The sequence below is a fragment of the Lottia gigantea genome (assembly GCF_000327385.1).
Source record: "Lottia gigantea unplaced genomic scaffold LOTGIsca_17, whole genome shotgun sequence".
NCBI lineage: Eukaryota > Metazoa > Mollusca > Gastropoda > Lottiidae > Lottia > Lottia gigantea.
In genome coordinates, this window is record NW_008708133.1 from 1,824,580 (window position 1) to 1,847,682 (window position 23,103).

The following is a 23,103-nucleotide window of genomic DNA, read 5'->3' on the forward strand; positions in this document are numbered from 1 at the left end:
AAAGACTATAAACAACGACAAATACTGTACTCTTTGTTACCAATAATGGACATAACATGTCTGCTTGTAAAATGCTTTCATGAGAATTGTAATATTAAAAGTTTTTGGGTATCATAATTTGTTTTAACCACTGATCTCGATAGAAAGATAATTCTCTTATGGGCCTATCTGTGTTACATTCCAATTATCATAAAACATGCAAACCATAGCTGTTCGGTAGTTTACAATATGGTTCTGGACTGGCAAACATCTAGTTATAACTTCAGAAGTCAGAGCCAAGTCTAACAAGTTTTTGTCTACCACATATATTATTCTATAAATTAATTTATTTTGGCCAATATTGCATAATTAACATGGGACCTAATCAAGTTTTAAGTCCAAAATGGATATTCAGTTAATACAGTTTATATTTATATAACAGAGCTTAAACTGACAGATCCCTATACTACCGAACAATTTTTTAAATGAATATAACAGACAGGCTAAGGAGAAGGAATGCGCAATAAGCATCATCGGAAAATACATGACAAAACAAAAATAATTATGGATAATCCATAATGGATTTACTTTATATTTAATATGTTTTAATTGGATTCAAGCATTCAAAAAAATAACTTTCAATAGATTGAACTTTCGTCACATAGTAGATCTGAAAACAATGTGAAATGCAAAATCCATTGTTGATAGAATTTGACACAGTGAAGCAAAAGCATAATATACAGATTTAATATTATGATAATACAAAGCTACCAGAAATCTAACTAAGTATAGTTTATAGAATAAATAAAGATTCTTATGGATATGGTTACTATGGCAACACTAATATTGAAGATGAAAAAACACTTATTAAACAATACATTTAAATAACATAATATCATTAATAAACCACTGTTGAGTTAAACTTTGAATATTTTCTTAAACACTTTAGAACACCTCTTGAAAACTTCTCGTTTCTTTTGACTTTAAAATCTCTTGAAGCGTATATCATAATTGAATGGACTATCTCATAATCAGCTTCTTTATATCCAAAACAAGGGTCCTGAATAGTTTATGTGCTTTGGCAAATAAAATCATAGCCCATATTGAACACATTGCTTTGAAAACAACAATTCATATTGAGATGTGAAACAACCATTGTTAAGAAGCAAATCACAATTGGACACAACAGCATAGCAAGATACTGTTAGTAAAGAACAACTGTTCTCAGTATTTAAGTGTACGAGATCACAATCCAATATTATTATCAAAAACAGAATTGCTTAAAATTGAAAATGCTTAAAGTTGGCAAATCACAATAAAATGATTTATTTTTGCACATTATCCCTACACTTTTTGTTCACTTGCGACTATAATTCACTGCCCATGGTACATCACCTCTTCTTGGACCAGATGGAACTGAAAAGGAGACAAATATATTATGAAATTAACATAAAATATGCTACAAATCAGACAACCTGGAAACCATGACACAGTTGGGGCATATTTACTATTAACAATTAATAAATAACAACAGTTTTAAACAGATCAAAACTGTATCCAGTTTGATCTAGTATGTGCACACTCATTATAATGTCCTAAAGACAGCTAAATAAAATGACTCAAAACTGGAGTAAAAGGAGTATTTGAAATGGTATGTTCCAAAACAATATTGAGACTACTTGCTTACTAAATCATAGTTTATATACAATACTTTACATAATTCAGGTGCAATGTGTTTATATAATCCTAAAGATCAGCCCTGTAGCTAGCCCAGTAGCTCGCGGGGGGCCAAAAGTTTTCAAAACAGGCCTTAACTATTCGACTCAAGTCATCTAAATTTTTCTGGGGAGGGGCTGGCCCCCTTTTGGCTACTTCTAAAGATTTTAGAGATAGATATTCCTCATAGACTCCAGAGGAGGGAAACCTAATTCCAATCCTGTTCCTCAACAGATCATTAGAACATAACAAGATATAGGTTGTTCTGACATATTAAACCTTCAGGATCACCCATGGTGTCAGTGTTTGAAATAAATATCTGTAGCAAGCAAGAATACTGCTATTACTTACTAGGTATTATGGTCTGGAGTCATTAAAAATAAAATCTTAGAAGAAAAATATATATATTATTAATAAAGCAGATTATTTGAAGCGGTTTGAAGGAGGTTTATAAAACTTTAATATTTCTTTATTGATTATAATAACCATTTCTCACAGAAATAAGAATCAAATTACTGTTTGTTTCTTAAATTCTACTTCGAAAAATTAATAAATTACTTTTCTTAAATGAGGTTGTTTTGCGTGTAAGTATTTCATTACAAGACTACATTGAATTAACGTCTGATGTCATGCACCTTTCATAACCATCATGCTATTTATTAGAGGTTCAAAATAATTGCGTAAGGTTCTCTTCAGAAGTATGAAATACGAGTCCAGACTTTATTCCCAATAATTGAAATTAGAAATACCACCCACCTCAGAAAGAAAGCTTCAGAAGATTGCGTTACAGTTGTAAATAGAAATTTCATTACAAAAATACCAACTAATTAATAGACATATAAAGTAAGTTAATGAAATCATTAGATACGTTCCATACAGTAGTAACACAGTAGTAATAATAGGTATTCAAATATAAGTTTGTCACTTCCAATGACACAGTCTGTTTGGCGCAACTCCTTACAGAATACTTAATATTGAGCTACAGTTATATATATTTGTAATCAATAACTGATGATAGTACCAGAATGTCCAATTGTTTACAATTTACCTTCATATTTCATCTGTACCAGGAAACAATATTATGACCAACAGGCAGATGAATACAGACTATAATATTGGCAATATTTAATAATTTTCATTTAATAATAGATCTATTTGTTATTTCTTTTTTTCATAGTGAATGTGCAAATTTTGAACAAACAAAATCGACCCTGACTTATCATGAATTAGATTTAATTTGTTCCAAAACAATTTATTACTTTCAGATTATAACATAAATATATCCAAATAAAATATGTGAATAGGTTGTTCTGTGGCTGTAATATCAGGTCTTAAGTATTGTGAGTAACTGTATGGTTGGGACGAAGGTATTTGTGATTATCATACAATTAAATACATAAACACAACCAGTTCACTTTGTTTTGAGATAGAATAAAAAACAGTAGGCACATCCATTACAGATAGTTTATTGCATCTTTTTATGCTAAGATCCATCAATTCATTTAGCAATTTGTTCTTGTCATTTCTTTCTATTTGATATTGTTACCCTAATATTTCAGCCTGAAGTATTTTTATATTTGTCATCTAGTATGCAAATTCTGTAAAGGGAACCATCTCAAAACCCTCTCTGATGAGTTTTGCCTTCAGTTCTGTTCTTAGATTCGACACTTGACGGTGGGTTGATAATATATCTGACAATGCAGGTCATTTCCATTGTCCATATCTTGTTATTGTTCCTCGAAATTTACCATATATTTTCAGGAATAGGGAGACTCAAGCCAATTTGTGAGATTATCTCAGGAATGGTTATAAAAACTATACAGGCCATAAAGGCTCATGTTGTGTTAACTGCTATGTATGTAAAAAATAAGTGATACACATGAATGTGCACAAATACCTTTGTCTCGACTATACCAGTGTTTTAGTGGTGAGATAAATTTCCAATTCCAGTGCTTCTTAGTTCATGCAACACCAATCATGACAGATGATACTTGACATTATGTTTTCATTAGTTTTAATTATATTTCTTGCAGTTTGTTGTGATCAGTTGTGATAAGTAAACAATCAAAGGTAAAGATATAGAGAGTGAATGCTCCTTTCATGCACTGGAAATTCTAGTAGTATAAATGAAACATTAGTACATATAAATTGTATTATAAATACATACTTTGTACCACTTGGCATGTAGCTCCAATCCATCCCTTCTCACAACTACATGATCCCGATACTGGATCACAAATACCACTATTATCACAATCACAGAAAAATGCACAGCTCGGACCATATCTTCCTTCAGAACATTCTGGAATATACAACAATTGTTTTGAGTACATACGACTTAAAACCTGAATCAGTTCCTGTGGACTGCATTCTCCAGCTACCTCTATCATGGAACAGGAAGATTTTCAAGAACATCTTAACAAAATTTCTAATCTCTAAAGATATGATGTATATAAATGTACTAACTTTGATCACACCGTCTCCCTGAATATCCTGGGGGACAAATACATTTTCCTGTAACATGATGGCAATCTGAGTTCTCACAATCACAGCGCTGTAAACAATTTACTCCGAAATAACCACTAGGACAACCTGTAACAGTAACAAAAAACATTTTTTTACAGGGGATAAAGACCTAACCAAAATTATCTTTAGCACAATGTTTTACATCTCAACAGTCATTTTATTTCTATGTAGAGTTGTATAACACAAGATGTTTGTGAACAACCACTTTCTGTCTTTCTTAATTGATCTCTTTTTTTTAAATCTGTACCATCAACATTTCAAAACTCACAGAATTTGATATATATGGGGATCGCTACCATTATTTTGGCCACCCTGATCTCTACACCTGGCTAGCAATAGAAACCAGAAATTCCAAAAACTGGAATTTAACCCTTTTTAGACTAGGATGTGATATTTGTTGTTAGAAGAAACTTACGTTTTTGACAAGTATCTCCTTTATAGCCAGGAGGACAGCGACATTGTCCCATTCTAGCATCACATGTAGCTCCATTAACACAATCACAGGTTTCCTGACAGTATGGACCATGTGTTCCTTGTGGACAAACTATAAATTATAAAAACATTCATCCATCAACAACACAATCTCTGTTCTTAGTTTTAAATCATGTTCAACAGACTTCTTGCTTGATTAAAGTTTGCAATAAATACTTATACTCTTGTATTTGAAACAATGAATTGAAAAGGCTCCCTACCCATTTCACAAACATGTCCATAATACCCATCAGGACAAGTACAACAACCAGTAACAGATTCGCATTCTCCACCATTCTGACACATACAAGTATGATTACAACCAGGACCATATCTATTGGGTGGACATGGTAAATCACATGCTCCCCCCATCCATCCTAGATTACAATCACATAACCCAGATACAGGATCACATCGACCATTTTTACAATTACAATTCTCTTTACATTCCATACCAAATTTTCCTTCTTCACATACTGAAACAATTTAATTTCAATTAGTGCAGTTTCTTTCTTGTGGATAATTATAAACTGCAATTAACTCAAGGCTACTTATATTGGATATTTACAACTGAAAAATAGGACTTATTGCTGAATCTTAACTCTAAGGGAATGATTTGGCAAAAAGGACCCAACCACGTCTCAAAAATATGATTTACAATACATACCTTCATCACAATGCTTTCCCTTAAATCCTGGTAAACATTTACATCTGCCAGATCTTCTGCTACATTTCCCACCATTTCTACACTTGCAGACACCAGTACAATCTTCACCATATGTATTACCAGGACATCTTTCACTACAAGTAGGTCCAATAAAACCTGGTGGACACATACAAGATCCTGTCATCATATCACATTCTCCTCCATTTTCACATTTACATAATTGATCACAATTAGGTCCGAATTCACCTTCCTTGCATCCTGTCAAGTAAAATATTATGTCATTACCAATCTTCTGTATTCTATTTATAAAAAAAATAGGCTAATGTAGCTTTACTGGCAAAAAATTACCTCATTGCACACTGCATCACGTTGCCTGTCTTTACAATGTATGGTTCCTGCGGACATTTCATTTTCATTTTCAAGGACATTGAAGAATGATTTCGGAGATATTTCAAGTATTTTCAAGGATTTGTCATTACTTAAACACAATGACATTTGATTGAAATATTTGACAATTGTCAAATATCATGAAAGTAAATAAATTAATTACAACCCGTAAAATACGATTCATTTTCAAGGTCGCATGGGTATGAGGAGGAAAGTCCAAACTAACCGATAATACTTTAATCTCGGAGTTGCCGTATTTCCTACGACAATGGATATTTATAAGTTGTTAATATTTTCGATCGTTAAATGTTGAGGCATTGAATGTCATTAAATACCAGATTACTGTTATCATAGTAATACTATGGTATGAACTAGTCAATTAAATGAGTATTTAAAAAGCTAATCATTAAAATATCTGAATAAGTATATCCATTTCCTGTCCTGATATATTACAAACTAAAAAACAAATATCCCTATAAAAAGTTATCTTTTTCAAGGATGATGATATATATGACATGATACATTCAAAACATAATTGACACTCTTTGTTGAATAATATTTCTTATTTCTTACTAAAAAAAGGAAAAAATAAATATAAATATCAATTGATCATAATTCATGATTTGGACCCTTCTATTCTAGAACTTTTCAAAACATTTATCCATTCCCAAAATATACAAACTTTATATAAACAAGTGCTCAGTACAAACATATAACAAGTTTTGTTTTGTGCAGTACATTTACACAGTAACATTCAATACCTACCCAAAACCCAGTTAGCTAAACAAATAATACAATCATTATTTCAATTAATAGATCATTCAAAATTAATCAACTTGAAATTGAAGTGGTATATTAGTCATTTTTATATTATAAGCTGAAACTACCTGACCAATACTGACTGGGCAATATGAAAGAAAGTGATATAGAAATAATTATTTACTATTATACATTGTTTAGTCCTTCAAAATCTTGTAAAAGTTTGCCGAGGCAAATTAGAAGATTAACACCATTACAAGATTCAAATTAAATTTTAGCCAGATAGTTAACATACAACACTAAAAAGTTGAAGAACAAAGAGAGAGATGGTTGAAGTATGATTTTACCTGCTTGAAGTTTTTTGAAGCCATTTTTATCTTTAGGTTTCTTTCTCCATTTTCCTTTTCCTTTTCTACCTTTACGACCCTTTCTTAGCTTACCGCCTTTCCTGGCTGCATGCAACAGAGTCACAGATTAAAGCATTATTAATGAAGTTAGGCATTGAGCAAAGTCAGTTAGAAAATAATTTGAAGATAGATAGCCACAAAACAATGAAATTGTTTCAGAACTCACTTTGTTTTGGGTGGTTTGACACCAGGCAAAATATCTTAACGCAATTTCAGTGAGTGGTCATTTAGTAATTTTTATCAATTATGATGTTAGAAATGTGTCCAATATATGATTTTCAGACTGACTTTGTTCAAATTAAAATGAATTCAAGCTAAGAGATTATTGATGACGTTGATAAACAAAAGTGAAGACTTGGAAGCAAGAAACAGTCTAGTTTATTTCTGTTCTCATCCAATGATCACCAATTAGTAGTTAAAAAAAACTTGCATACAATTATGACATTAAAATGCACTGATTTATTGCCAAAAATACTTCGTTATCATATCTTGGTGAAAAGAGTTTGTTGTCAGAAACATTGGAACCAAAAGTATGTAAGGTGTTTCATACATAAATTTTGATAATGAGGCAAAACATAAATTTTTCCGATCTATGCCACCAGTTATTAAAAATTTTGTTGGAATGACCATTGAATGGAAGTATATCATACAAAGTTTAATATAACCAGTAGAAAGATCACTCAAGAAGTTTATATCTTATATTGTAAGAATTCAGTAAAAGCTTACTGGTTAAATTTGGATCTATTTCTACAAAAGAGGGAATACACCACCACCATAAAAAAAATCTAAATCAATTCACAAATTTGATATAAATGAAAGAAGATATCTGAATAAGTATTCTTTTGACAAATAATCGAGCTAACCTACTTTTGCTATTACTTCTAAGTTAAAAGCTTATTAAAATTTTAAAAGCAATAAAAGCTGAAATTACAACAATTGTTAGAAATAAGACAAGTGTTGAGTTTATTCATTATTCACTCTACTGTTAATCAAAAACCCCAAGACATACCTTGAGTACACATTCGACCTCTCTGTCCTGGTTTACATACACATTCTCCTGTCACATGATGACAATCATAATTTTCATTACACGAACATTGACCACGACATTCTGGTCCAAATGTACCATGAGGACAATCTGCAGAGTTAAAAAAAAAACAAAATAATTTCAGGAGATTTTGGCCGGAAAAGGTGCATGGAATATCAATGAATGATAATCAAATGTTACTGATTATTATAAACATGTGTTAGATGATGCTCTACCACTGAATTGTCTTTTATAGAAAATGTTACAGTTATCTTTGGACTTAAGTTGCGTCAATTGATAGAATCCACAAAAATGAAGAAAATTACTTACGTTGGCCACATGAAGGACCACTGAAACCTGGTGGACATCTACATTCACCATTTAAATGATTGCATGGTTCATCTTTATCACAAGAACATTTCTGGTTACAATCATCACCATACAATCCAGGTAAACAGGCTAGAATATAAATGACATCATTGTGATATTTGGAATCTAATACTTCATCCAGCATTGGGGAAAAGGCTATGAAAAATATTTGTGTGCTCAATCTTGTAGTTGTCAGAAATATTATTTGTTTAAGATTGTCAGGTCTTACTAATTTATGCTGCTCAACACTTGATGCAAAAGTGTCTCTGCTTGGGAGTCATGGTACATATAAGGACTTTAGATATCTGTACTTACGTTTATCACAATTTTTGCCTCTCCAGCCAGTTGTACAAGTACATTCACCACTTTCACTGTTACATTTGGCACCATTTTTACATGGACACATAGAATTACATTCTGCACCATAGAATCCTCTTGGACATGCTGCAATATTCAGGAATCAAACTAATTTAAAAGAAGCAGCTAGCTAGTGAGAATGAAAAAGAGAACTTCAGAATGCCTCACTTTGAAATGTATATCACATACAAGTTACTCGTCACTCAACTCATGTTCAAATGTAAGTCAAATAAATAACAAATTATTATTGTACTTACTTTTATTACATCTAGGACCGATAAAACCAGGATTACAAACACAAGCTCCTGTAACCCGATCACAGGTTTTACCATTAACACAATCACAATCTAAATCACAATTCTTACCATGTTTACCACTAGGACAGGCTGAAAATAGACAATGAGTAATCTCAAGATTCATTCACTATAACAAGATTCATTCATCACTACAATACATAATAGCCTATAGTTTGCATATTAGCCTGATACATATTTAAGATAGCTTGGTAAGGTAAGACAATTAGGTAATATACGCCCACTGGCAGCTTTGATTTTGAATGAAAATATTTTTTGTAGTACAGTAACAATTACCAGTATGAAATATTCAACCTTCAGTCATACACTTCTTTTGGGGCAATACTGAATAATATTACAAAGCTTTGTCATAATATGTCAATTTGTTCCTTCTAGAGTGTTTACAAGTTATAAATTGAACCTGCTTTCAAGAACAAGGGCAATAACTCTTACTAAATATTTTTCGATTCTGCTGATATTCATCCTTGGGTGATAACAAACACTAACACCAAGTTTCGTCAAAATCTGTCCAGAATTGTGACTTTGTGTGTACGTGCTAAAAATTGAACTTATTTTCAGGAACGAGGGCAATAATTCATACTAAATATTTTTTCAATTACTTCTGGTTTTCGATAGTGCTTATCCTTGGGTAATAACAAACACACCCACAAAGTTTCATCAAAATCCATCCAGAATTGTGCTGTCTAGAGTGTAAGCAAATGCATGAAATGGTGGGAAACTACCTATTTCAGGAGGCTTTGGGAGAAAAGCAAACACCATTCAAATGTAGAGAGAAGTTTTTAATCAGAAACAAATAGAGCTAGATCTTTAAAACACCTATTGACAAAATATCTTACCACTTTCACAAGCTGTTCCTTCCCATCCTGCTGTACAATTGCAAGATCCATCTATATGATTACATTTCCCTTGATTTAGACAGAAACACCTATATAAACAGCTGTTTCCATAGAAACCAGGTGGACAGACTGAAATAGAACCAAAAGAACACTTTTTTTCAAGAAAAAAATTAAACATAGCATTTTCAAAATATTTTTTGCTCTTGCCAAGGAACTGACATTTTCTTGCATCAAAATTTCATGAAATAAAGACAGACATGCTGAATCACCATTTATGAATCCAGAATAATATATATTTACCTTCATCACATTTAGCTCCTCTCCAACCTGCAGAACAAATACAGTTGCCACTAACTGTATCACAGTCACCATTAACACACTGACATCTCTCTCCACAATCATCACCAAACTTTCCAGCAGGACATCTCTGTTCACATGAATCACCATACCATCCTGATTCACAATGACAATCACCAGTTACATGATCACATGTAGCTCCATTACCACAATTACAAATATTCTGACAGTCTAATCCATAGAAACCTTGTGGACAGGCCTTCTCACAGAATCTTCCTCTCCATCCATCAGAACATGTACAGGCTCCACCAACATGATCACAAGTAGCACCATTCTGACATTTACATTTCTTCAAACAACCAGCTCCATAAGTCCCATTCAGACATTCTGAAATTAATTTCATAATCAAGATTAGAGTATTTTTCAAGAATCAACTCTTGAGGTGTTCAATTCTAAACAACACAACTGTGCGAAGTATTTTATATAAAAACATTATGTACATAGAATTTTTACACCGTCAATTTCTGCATGAGATACTTTGCTTTCAAAATATTCTGTTCTGCAACTAGGAACTTACTTTTATCACAACCTGCACCTCTCCATCCTGGTACACATATACACTCTCCTGTTATAGAGTCACAATCAGCACTGTTCAAACATTGACACTTAGATTGACAATCACTACCCCATCTTCCTGGTGGACATCCTAAAATATAAACAGACAATTATTACCCCATCTTCCTGGTGGAAATCCTAAAATATAAACAGATAATTATTACCCCATCTTCATAGTGGACATTCTAAAATATAAACAAACAATTATCATCCCATCTTCATAGAGAACATCCTAAAATATAAACAGACAATTATTACCCCATCTTCATAGTGGACATCCTAAAATATAAACAGATAATTATTACCCCATCTTCATAGCGAACATCCTAAAATATAAACAGACAATTATTATCCCATCTTCATAGCGAACATCCTAAAATATAAACAGACAATTACTACCCCATCTTCATAGTGGACATCCTAAAATATAAACAGACAATTATTACCCCATCTTCATAGCGAACATCCTAAAATATAAACAGACAATTATTACCCCATCTTCATAGCAAACATCCTAAAATATAAGCAGACAATTATTACCCCATCTTCATAGCGAACATCCTAAAATATAAACAGACAATTATTACCCCATCTTCATAGTGAACATCCTAAAATATAAACAGACAATTATTACCCCATCTTCATAGTGGACATCCTAAAATATAAACAGACAATTATTATCCCATCTTCATAGTGGACATCCTAAAATATAAACAGACAATTATCATCCCATCTTCATAGCGAACATCCTAAAATATAAACAGACAATTATTATCCCATCTTCATAGTGGACATCCTAAAATATAAACAGACAATTATTACCCCATCTTCATAGTGGACATCCTAAAATATAAACAAACAATTATCATCCCATCTTCATAGTGGACATCCTAAAATATAAACAGACACTTATTACCCCATCTTCATATTGGAAATCCTAAAATATAAACAGACACTTATTACCCCATCTTCATAGTGGACATCCTAAAATATAAACAGACAATTATTACCCCATCTTCATAGTGGACATCCTAAAATATAAACAGACAATTATTATCCCATCTTCATAGTGGACATCCTAAGATATAAACAAACAATTATCATCCCATCTTCATAGTGGACATCCTAAAATATAAACAGACAATTATTACCCCATCTTCATAGTGGACATCCTAAAATATAAACAGACAATTATTACCCCATCTTCATAGTGGACATCCTAAAATATAAACAGACAATTATTATCCCATCTTCATAGTGGACATCCTAAAATATAAACCGACAATTATTACCCCATCTTCATAGTGGACATCCTAAAATATGAACAGACAATTATTACCCCATCTTCCTGGTGGACATCCTAAAATATAAACAGACAATTATTACCCCATCTTCATAGTGGACATCCTAAAATATAAACAAACAATGGACAAATACTATGACATCCTTCAATATATATTACTATCTCATCTTGTGCATTATATAAAAATGATTTCTTACCTCGGTCACACAGTTGACCAGTCCATCCAGGAGAACATGTACAATCTCCAGTAATTTGGTCACAAGTAGCATTGTTTTCACACATGCATACTTCCATACATTGAGGACCAAATCTTCCACTTGGACAGGCTAAAAATAAATAGCAGGAATATTTACTAATTTTTGCCTTGTGAGGAATAAATACATAGCCAAATTGATAAATAATTAGATGTAAAATTGAATATAATCCAACATATAATTTTCTCACCTTCACCACAGTAAGGTCCATACCAGCCATCTTTACAAACACACTCTCCAGTAATAGAGTCACATTTAGCTCCATTCTTACAGGTACACTTATTAGCACAATCCATTCCCCAACTTCCCAGTGGACAAGCTGAAAATTGAATATTAAATGTCAATACTAAATATAGAAGAAAGGTCAGATTCATGGTATGGTGCAGAGGTTTAAAAATATCGTTAAAATTGTGGAAGAAAAGTTCAGACTTAAGCAGTTTAGAAAACAGAAGGGACTAAGAGAAGTGCAAGACTGGAGAGTTCCGAAAAAAATATTCAGATACATACATGTACAATCAAAAATAAAGCATCTATGAAGCACTTTGAATAAATAAGAATCTTACATTGTTGACAGCGTAGGCTACATGATGGCGTAAATTATATTTTATTATCAAAATGCTAAATATTGAAGATATTAAATAGTAAGGCTTGTTTGGTTGTTCAACTCACATTTTCGACACCGTCTGCCAGTTTTTCCTGCCTTACAAACACATTTTCCACTTTCTGGGTGGCATGAGCTGCCAGAGCAATGACATTTCTTAAGACAATTAGGACCATATTTTCCATTTGGACATGCTGTAAGGATTGAGTTATAAACAAAACAACAAACAAAAATAAACATAAAAGTAATCAAATGACTTGTGTATTATAGGCTGTCTAAACTATGCACAAAATAACACATCAAAGAAAATAAAAGAAATCAATTATGATTAGGAAATGGAAGTACATAAATAAATAATAATTGGGGAGATGAGCAAAGAAAATATCTTATGGAGTACTTTTAAGCTGGACACATCACTAGGACATCAATATCTTTCAAATTCGATAGTTACTCTTCAAAAAGTTCAAGACAGAGTGGTTTCCAACATAAAAGAACATCAAAACCATAATAAAGATCACGCATCTCTATTTCAAAGCATTTATCTTGAAGGTATCGGTATTTTTTTTTCATAATCTAAACATGTCATATGAAACATAACAAACTTCAAAACATTTCCTATCACCCTAGTCTGTAGAATATCATGATGCATGTTAAAATGATTGCATGCTTTAAGTTCATTGGTTATCAAGTTTCTAATTACATATAACTGGTAGAACCTTGAGAAAAAAAACCCATTTTAGTAATTAATTAGTAAAGTGATGAAAATATACTGCCAATTTTAAGAGTATCTTAAGAGTAATATTTTAAACAGAATAAATCATCTCATCTATAAGAAGCCTAACTTTTCTTAGTAACTTTGTTTTCTGATGATTCATGGGAGCTAAAGATTAGTAATAATTAAGTTAAAATTAATAATACATATTACATCCATGCACAATTCATAAATTCATGATTTTTCAAAATCTAAGCTGGTGCTTCAGAATCAATTTTGACAATATACATTTGATAAAATTGGCAGCAACTTTCATTATTAATTAGTAAGCTAAGAGTGAAATGAGAAAATTCAAACTTACATTCTTCACATCTCTGTCCTGTTTTACCAGCAGGACATTCTTTTAAACAATAACCCGTAATATGGTTACATTTACTATCGGCTGGACAGTCACAAATTCGGGTACACATTTCACCAAATCTATCAGCCGGACATCTATCTAAACATTTTTCTCCAAAATAACCTGGTTTACATACACATTCTCCTGTCTGTAACATAACAATAATAATAATAATAATAATAGTTCACATATATGGTGCGTATTACTCTTCAGTTTCGCCCTTGATCAATATATTTCTGTGAATGGAGGAAATAGTAATACTAATAGTATTTTTATGTTTTTCTTAAAATTGTTGATTTTGAAAATCACAGTTCAGATGGATTAGACAGGTACAGTGTAAGAAAAAGTTTTATTGGTGATGTCCAGGTTAACAGATGGTATGCTTCATACACACTGACTTGAAGATCTTAAAGTTCTTGAAGTTGGGTTTGAGAAATCAATCAGATTTTGAAATTATGTTGAAGATTTGTTGTTTAGGCCTTTATAAGTTTCTAACAATATTTTGAATTCAATTTGCTTTTTGACTGGTAACCAATGGAGAGAATTAAAGATTGGAGAGATGTGCTCATATTTCCCGGTGTTAGTTAAAAGTCAAGAAAGCAGTATCAGGTGGAGTTGATATGATGTTTAGAAAAGTTAGAATCAATCACAGCACCGGTATTTTTGGCTCTATCCAGGATAGACTATCCTATGGTACTATTAGTTTATTATAAGTGGATCTGCGTTGTTTTAAATTGTTGCTTTGTGCCTAAAAGGTGTCATCTAGCAAGACTATTTTTACTGATAACAACTACTTTCATTACTAACTGTGAAGCTATTTTCTTCGTAAATCAAAAAAGAAAATATTTTTTCTGTGAAAAATGATATCTATTATTTATCATAAGTAATTGTCATTCAAATCCACCAGTTACTTGTCTATCATAAGTAATTGTTTAGCCAGTTCTAACAATAAATATTTCTAATGATTGTTACTTGTAAGTATTTATTATGTCTGTTTTTTGTAAGAATTTATTATAAACTATTAATATGTAAGATAAGATCATTGAATAGAAAACCTACCTCTGGTTGACAACCATTAGAATTATCAACATTACAGTCACATTGTGTAGCACAATTTGATCCCCATGTAAAAGATGGACATGGTTGGTTACAAGATGGTCCAAACCTTCCAGGTCGGCATTTACAATAACCAAATACTTTATGGCAATGTCCACTGGCACAATGATGTGGACATCTTCTATTACATTGAGCACCATAGTAACCTTGTGGACATTCATCTTTACATTCACCAGTTACAGAATCACACACATTTCCATTGGGACAATTACATATACTATTACAATCTTTACCATAGAAATTCTGAAAGACATCAAATTGCCATTGAAAGTTAAAAATAGTATACAGTAATAGATATGATCAACAACATTTTCAGTTTAAATATTTGGTAAATCTATTACCATTTAAAAACACATGTCAAAAATTGTAAAGTGTAGCGTAAGCATGAGATAAATGAACCGGGTGATCTGACAGATGGACAGTGTGACTTCGTGTGGGCATATATTTAATTGAACAACTATCAATGAATTTTCCGTTTGTAATATTTAAGAACAGGCTTCTTATATTCTTTAAAACATTTTTCTTATTTGTAGCATAGAAGTAGTAGTAGTAATCTTCCTTTAAGAGTCATTTGCAGCAGAGAAAATATCATACCTGTGAGCAAGTTTCATTACAAATAATACCCTGCCAACCAGCAGTACATTCACAGCCTGTCTGTTCTTCATTACAAATAGCACCATTTAAACAGTTGTTACAATTTAACAAACAGTTCACACCAAATGTACCAGGTTGACAATCTGTAAAATACATTCATAAGATTATTTACTATCTTAGTATATTAAACACCATGGAAAATCTTTTCAAAAAAACATTTGATTAAAGATTTAGAGAGGAGAAAGATCTTTAAAACATGTCCTCTTAACATTTTAACCCTTTCAAACCTAGCGACCACATAATTAAACCACATAATTATACAATATAAAGAATTATATAACATTAACATCCTAGGCTTTAAATTATAATACTTTGAGTTCGGGGTATATGAAGCTTTAATTCATTTTACACTCAGTATTCACAGGATTGATAGAATTTCCTTCAGATACAGATAACTCCCAAAAGTAGGCTACAAACTATATAAATTCTAAAAAGAAATCTCCTTATTGTGACAAAGTTGACATTGAAGTAAAATTCTAAAAACTGGTACAAGTTGTCCTGAATGGGTAATAATATTTGTCACAATCTGGTCTGTTACTCTGTAAGATCAGATAAAAAGAAAAAATATCTGATCTGGTTTAGCCTATATAGAAAAAAAGATATAAAATTGAATATAGAATAGAAAAAAGAAAAGAGACAGACAATTTAGGACAATAATTTGAGATCCCATGCTATAATTAATACCACCATATTAAGACAATGTGAGGCCCATTCCAGGTTTCAAATACAACAAATTGACAGAAAGAAATATAAAAAACTTTAAAATTCTGTTTTTTTTTTTAAATAAACCTGTCAGTTACAATTTACAAAGTGAGAAGAGAATTCAAGTTTTGCTGTATAAAGAAAGCAATTACAATATAAAATTCATCTCAAACTTGTCAAATAATAATTTTGAAAACTATTCTTTGATTCCATAAAACATCTTTCCAGTTCATGCTATACACATAATACTGAGGGAACATAAATATAACATTTGAAATAGTAAAAATAGCATTAAAAATAATCAGTTAATTAAACATGAAAAAATGATTAAAAAATTGGAAATCAAAATTTTCATCCATCATTACTCACTTGTAATATTTTTCACTTCTAAGCATGATAAACATAAACAAAATTTATAATTTATCTTAGGTTCTATCTTAGTGGAATTTAATTATAATTTTCAAACTCTAATCGTTAAGCAGCAGAGAGTCTAGATAAGGGCCCTTAATTTACCACAAAGTAATCTTCAGTTGAGGCTTCAGCAAACCTATCTGAGCAATCAACAGGTGGTTAGGTCTCAAGTTAATCAAGTCCAACTTGATTACCGCTCAGAATTCCTCAACTTAAATACTTATTTGATCAATTCTGGAGATGCTGTACATGATCATAGCAGGAACCGTTCAAAGACTTTGTTGAGAATATCAAAATATTTCTACTCACTAAATTTAGCAGCTTGTTCCTGCAATTCTTGAGACAAGAGACTATCATAGGGATCTTCTGTTATTGATAATATAGGTAATGGTGTTGTTTCATATCGTATTCGTGGTAAATCACCTCTCTCAGGACCTTTATCAATTGGTTCATCAGCTACAATCAAAATGTCACATCATCAATGTAACTATGTCCTATCCCAATCATGTTTGTTTTTCTATTAAATGGAATAAATATTTTTATCATATTTCTTAACAACTATGTTGACAACAAACCTGTTCTGGAATGTATCTTTTTTAAATGTCCGAGACATATTGAAAAAAGTTTAAAGTGTACTGTCTTTAGTAAATAGGATTTTCTTATAGCTTTCCTAAATAAAGTAATTAGAAATATATATTGGTCAACCATTTCTGTATAGGCAATATCCTTACTCATTGAAAATTAGGATTTGACCATGCGAAATGTATTTTGAAAAGAACTATTTATACAGACCTATACACCTTCTACCATCTGGTGAGACAGTATAACCAGCAGTACAAGCACAACTATAGGAACCTTCAGAGTTTACACAGATCTGTTCACAACCACCATTATCATTTAAGCATTCATCAATATCTAGAAGAAATTATTATCAAAACATAATTAACATCACTTGAAGTAAAACAAAACACATACAGCTTCCACATCAAAACATTACCATAATCTGTTTATTCAAAAATTTGAAATATAGTTCAGACTCATTAAACCATCTCAATATATCAACATCCCCAGATTATTATTGTATATCAAAATATTGTATGGTTTCTGCTCCTGAAAGTGGTCAATATGTGAAAATAACCCATGAATAAGGAGTGTTGGACCACTTTGAATATTTTAAGGCATAAAAGCCCAAACATCCAGTACATATATGCAATGATACATTGGCATAGTCTGATTCCCTCTTTTTGAAGGTAGTACTTTATAGACCAGTATAAAGCTTGAACTGGTTAAGAAAAGTGTCTAATTTCTTGGTATAATAGTATCAAAAGTGGAAGATGACCCTCATTCAGGATCTTTATCAATCAGTTCATCAGCTACAATCATAATGCCAGGTGAATGGAAGGTGACCCACTTTTGTGCATACATCTAAAGAGAGGTAACTTATTTATTACTGGTAACCAAGATGCTATATATAATTTTAGACTTCATTGAGTGCATGTTTTATGCAATATTATACATTTCAGCCTATATTGTGTTTTCTTTTGTAAAAAATAATTTGATTAAAAATAGATTCAACAACTGTATAAGATATTAAATGTACAGAAGTTGCTTTAATTTTTCTTTTAATAATGTTATTTTAGAATGTTTTAATATTAAAATCTCATATCATCATAAATCTTACAGACATCAAAATCATCATTTAACATATGAAAAATCTATTAGAATCAAACTACATAATTTATGAAAAATGGAAATAAGTTTGTTTTCAATGAGCTAAAAGGTGGTTTAACAACCAGGAATTGTTCTGTACAGAGTATCTTCAACCAGTTTTGATAATCCTGATTTCCAGTATATTCTAATTCTTGGCTCATGGCGATGTTGGTTTTACTCCGAGGAAGATTACTTTCAAAGGACTTTTATCACTATATCAAATAAGATAGCTTGCCAGGCAAGGTAATATACGACCACTGGGAGCTTTGATTTTAAATAAAAATATTTGGCAGTACTGTCATCATTAACAGTATGGAATATTCAACCTTCAGACATACACTTCTTTTGAAATTTTTAGGGTGATACTGAATAATATTACTAAGTTTCATCAATATCTGTCAAGAATTGAGCCTCCTAGAGTGTTTACAAGCTAAAATTGAATGCATTTAAAGAACAAGGGCAATAACTCATACTTAATATTTTTTGATTTTTCTGATTTTCGACAGGGTTCACCTTTGGGATGATAACAAACATTCACACCACGTTTCATCAAAATCAGTCAATAATTGAACCTTAAAGAGTGTTAATAAGTTCAATTGAACGTGTTTTCAAGGACAAGGGCAATAACTCACATTTAATATTTTTCAATTTTCAATAGGGTTCATTATTGGGTGAAAGCAAACACTCACACCGAGTTTCATCAAAATCTGTCAAGAGTTGCACCTTCTAGAGTGTTTATGAGCATTTTAAAAACAAGGGCAATAATTTATACTATATATTTTTTGATTTTTCTGATTTTCAATAGGGTTCATCCTTTGGGGATTACAAACAATTATACCAAGTTTCATCAAAATCAATCAAGAATTGTGTCTTGTAGAGAGTTTACTAGCAATTGTGGCCGGACAGATTGACAGACATGGGTTACGACAATATACGCCCCCCATTTCATGTGGGCGTAAAAATGACATACCCTCACAACCACAGCCATCTCTATTGAGGAGGAATCCACGGCTACATGAACAGGTATAACCTCCAGGATTGTTATTACAATACTGATCACAGCAATGATCTCCTCCTTCACATTCATCGATATCTACGATAACAAAATCATATAATATATTCTCTTGACAAGATAAATAACAAAATCATATAATATAATCTCTTGACAAGATAAATAACAAAATCATATAATATATTCTCTTGACAAGATAAATAACAAAATCATATAATATAATCTCTTGACAAGATAAATAACAAAATCATATAATATAATAATAATAATAATGACGATATTTATATTGCGCAGCAATTAAATCCTCGTAGAATTTCTCAAGGCGCATTCCAGTGATCTCCATTGGTGAGTTAATGATAGTAACTAAACAACCAAGTTTTCACTTTACATTTAAATTAACACAGATTAACATTGTCGAATTTCGGTAATTTATTCCATATTACTGATGCACCCTATTGAAACGTTCTGGAGCCAAATTTTCAGGTTGTATGAAGGAACCTCAAGTAACTTATTAATATCAAATCTTTCAATATGTATATGTGTAAAACTATGCATCCATTATTTCAAAACTTTTTAGCAAACTGGTTATCTTTACTATCTTCAACCTTAGTATGATTCAGATTCACATTAAGAAATTCTGTCAATTTATTTATAACTATCTTAATTTATAATTTCAATTTCTGGTGTAATTTTCACAGTAAAGTCCAAAAAACATTATTCAACAAATATTCACCTAATTGACTACAGACATTTTTGAAATACTGGTACATGAGAATCTTTTAATATCTGAGAGTCACAGTGACATTATCAAGAAGCATGCAAATGAACTGTAATAAACATTTTCAACAATTTATTTAACCTGAATATTTCAACAAACAAAATGTTAAAGATCCTATGCCTGTCAATTTTCAGTGAATGAGTCTGTGAAGATAACAGCCCACATATCCTGACACAATTGTCTGGTATAAGTTTGTATCAAAAATAACTTGGCAAAACACTGAGATAAAATTATAAGAATCTATCACCATATGCTATACAGATGAGATGGTATATCCCTAAACAGATGGGCATTGATTCCATCAATAGTTCTTATTGTCAAATCTTATTTAAAATGTCATTTAAATTCATAATCCATAATAAACATAAATTTAGCATGAATTTTATTAATAGTTTGATTGTTACAAGAAAATTTGTTTGTTTTTAAAATCATTCGTTACACCCTTGATGCTCCTTTAAAGTATGCATGTAGCCTAATGTATCAACACTAAAAGTTATGTTTAAAAAAACATTATTCATTTTCAAGTTTAACACTTCATTTCACTTCACAACATTTTGCTTATCACACAAAATAACTTCAATTTTCTTCAAACTTTACATCATTAAGATAGCATGAATTTGTCATCACTATTACAATATGGAAATTCCTTTCAAAATATTGATAGATGTTAACATTCTTGTTTAATTTTTTCCTTAAGTTGTAAATGGTACTTTCTTTTTATCAACTCTATCCAACCAGCTTCCATTGTCTCTAAAAAACAATTCTATTTATCTTGCTCATGCAAATTCCCATTGTGTAATATCTTTCACAGGCTGTTTATCAACCTCTCATCCTGCTAGTCATTTACTTTCCAATCCTGTACATCATTAACCTTCTGGTCCTGTTTATCATTAACTTTCACAATTTCTTCATTAATAACTTTTCTCATCATATTCATCACTTTCTCACCGTGTAATAACTTTCACAAACTGTGTATCAATAAACCACCGAACCTTCTGATCCTGTTTACCATTAACAATGCAATCCTGCTTATTACTAACTTTTCCATCTTGCTTATCATTTACTTTACAATCTTGTTTATCATTAACTTTCTAATCATGTTCATTAATAACTTTCTCATCGTGTTTTTTAGTAATTTTTCAACCTTGTCAATCATTTACTTTCTCAACTTGTTCATTAATTACTTTTTCATCCTGTTCATTAATTTTTTCTCATCCTGTTCATTAATTACTTTCTCATTCTGTTCTTGTTCATATCATTCCAATCCTGTTTGTCATAATTTTCTCATCCTGTTTGTCATTAAGTTTCTCATCCTGTAAATCATTACATTAAATTTCTCATCCTGTAAATCATTAACTTTCTTATCCTGTAATCATTAACTTTCTCATCCTGTAAATCATTAACTTTTTCATCCTGTAAATCATTAACTTTCTCATCCTGTAAATCATTAACTTTCTTATCCTGTAAATCATTAACTTTCTCATCCTGTAAATCATTAACTTTCTCATTCTGTAAATCATTAACTTTCTCATCCTGTAAATCATTAACTTTCTCATCCTGTAAATCATTAACTTTCTCATCCTGTAAATCATTAACTTTCTCATTCTGTAAATCATTACATTAACTTTCTCATCCTGTAAATCATTAACTTTCTCATCCTGTAAATCATTAACTTTCTCATTCTGTAAATCATTAACTTTCTCATCCTGTAAATCATTAACTTTCTTATCCTGTAAATCATTAACTTTCTCATCCTGTAAATCATTAACTTTCTTATCCTGTAAATCATTAACTTTCTCATCCTGTAAATCATTAACTTTCTCATTCTGTAAATCATTACATTAACTTCTCATCCTGTAAATCATTAACTTTCTCATCCTGTAAATCATTAACTTTCTCATTCTGTAAGTCATTAACTTTCTCATCCTGTAAATCATTAACTTTCCTATCATGTTCAGCATTTACTTTCTCATCGTATCTATTATCAACTTTATTGATCCTGATTATTTACCAGTAAAATTTCTTTTTAGCCATTTGACTTGGACAACAGTTTGTTAATCACAGTAGAAAGCCTATGTGCATGTTATATTCCCTTATCTTTTTCCAAAACGACCAATTAAAAGTTAAAATGAAGAAGATGTAACATACCTTCACAAGATCTTTCATCAGCCTGTAATAAATAACCCTTCCTACATGAGCAAACAGGACCGTTGACTCCATTTCGACATTTGTGAGCACAACCACCTTTATTAAAGGCACAGTTATCAATCACTTCCATTTCAATTCCTGAAATATTTTCAAAACATTGGTTAATTTTCTAGTGTAAATTCAGAACCAAGGTAGAAGGTAATATATTATCATTATAAATTAATTTAAGCACTCAATTACTAGAATTAAAAAAGCAATGCTGTTATGTATGGTATTGCTTCTAGCCCCAGTCACAAGCCAAACACTGCCTTATGTTAGTTGATGACAATGATTAGAAATTAAATTCATGCATTTTATACAACTGAACACATCAAACCTATATAAGTACTGAATGATAAGTATATATATTTGATGATCTAAATGATGTCATACACAATATATAGTGACATCACATCACAAGAAAAACAAATACCATGACATCACAAACACAACAGCAGTTACCATGGATTCAGATCATTGTTTATACCTTCAAAAACACAGGTACCTTTATTTCGCTCCTTTTGTTTTCCTTTTTG

At 31.2% G+C, this 23,103-nt stretch overlaps 1 protein-coding gene across 1 annotated transcript in view; it reads right to left on the minus strand.

Moving 5' to 3' along the window:
- LOTGIDRAFT_231078 (hypothetical protein) overlaps positions 1-23,103 on the minus strand; it is a gene marked incomplete at its 5' end in the record, with an annotated part of 32,540 nt that overhangs the window by 978 nt on the left and 8,459 nt on the right. Inside the window, 26 exons of the mRNA XM_009051690.1 lie at positions 1-848; positions 878-1,395; positions 3,863-3,997; positions 4,162-4,287; positions 4,637-4,765; positions 4,914-5,168; positions 5,360-5,617; positions 6,853-6,957; positions 7,922-8,050; positions 8,270-8,398; positions 8,624-8,752; positions 8,923-9,051; positions 9,816-9,944; positions 10,116-10,499; positions 10,690-10,806; positions 10,845-10,865; positions 12,228-12,356; positions 12,475-12,603; positions 12,954-13,079; positions 13,959-14,145; positions 15,057-15,356; positions 15,708-15,850; positions 17,190-17,336; positions 17,673-17,795; positions 19,561-19,683; positions 22,529-22,666. Of these exons, the coding sequence (XP_009049938.1) occupies positions 1,337-1,395; positions 3,863-3,997; positions 4,162-4,287; positions 4,637-4,765; positions 4,914-5,168; positions 5,360-5,617; positions 6,853-6,957; positions 7,922-8,050; positions 8,270-8,398; positions 8,624-8,752; positions 8,923-9,051; positions 9,816-9,944; positions 10,116-10,499; positions 10,690-10,806; positions 10,845-10,865; positions 12,228-12,356; positions 12,475-12,603; positions 12,954-13,079; positions 13,959-14,145; positions 15,057-15,356; positions 15,708-15,850; positions 17,190-17,336; positions 17,673-17,795; positions 19,561-19,683; positions 22,529-22,666 (3,779 nt within the window). The 3' untranslated portion in view covers positions 1-848; positions 878-1,336. The remainder of the gene's footprint in view (positions 849-877; positions 1,396-3,862; positions 3,998-4,161; positions 4,288-4,636; positions 4,766-4,913; positions 5,169-5,359; positions 5,618-6,852; positions 6,958-7,921; positions 8,051-8,269; positions 8,399-8,623; positions 8,753-8,922; positions 9,052-9,815; positions 9,945-10,115; positions 10,500-10,689; positions 10,807-10,844; positions 10,866-12,227; positions 12,357-12,474; positions 12,604-12,953; positions 13,080-13,958; positions 14,146-15,056; positions 15,357-15,707; positions 15,851-17,189; positions 17,337-17,672; positions 17,796-19,560; positions 19,684-22,528; positions 22,667-23,103) is intronic.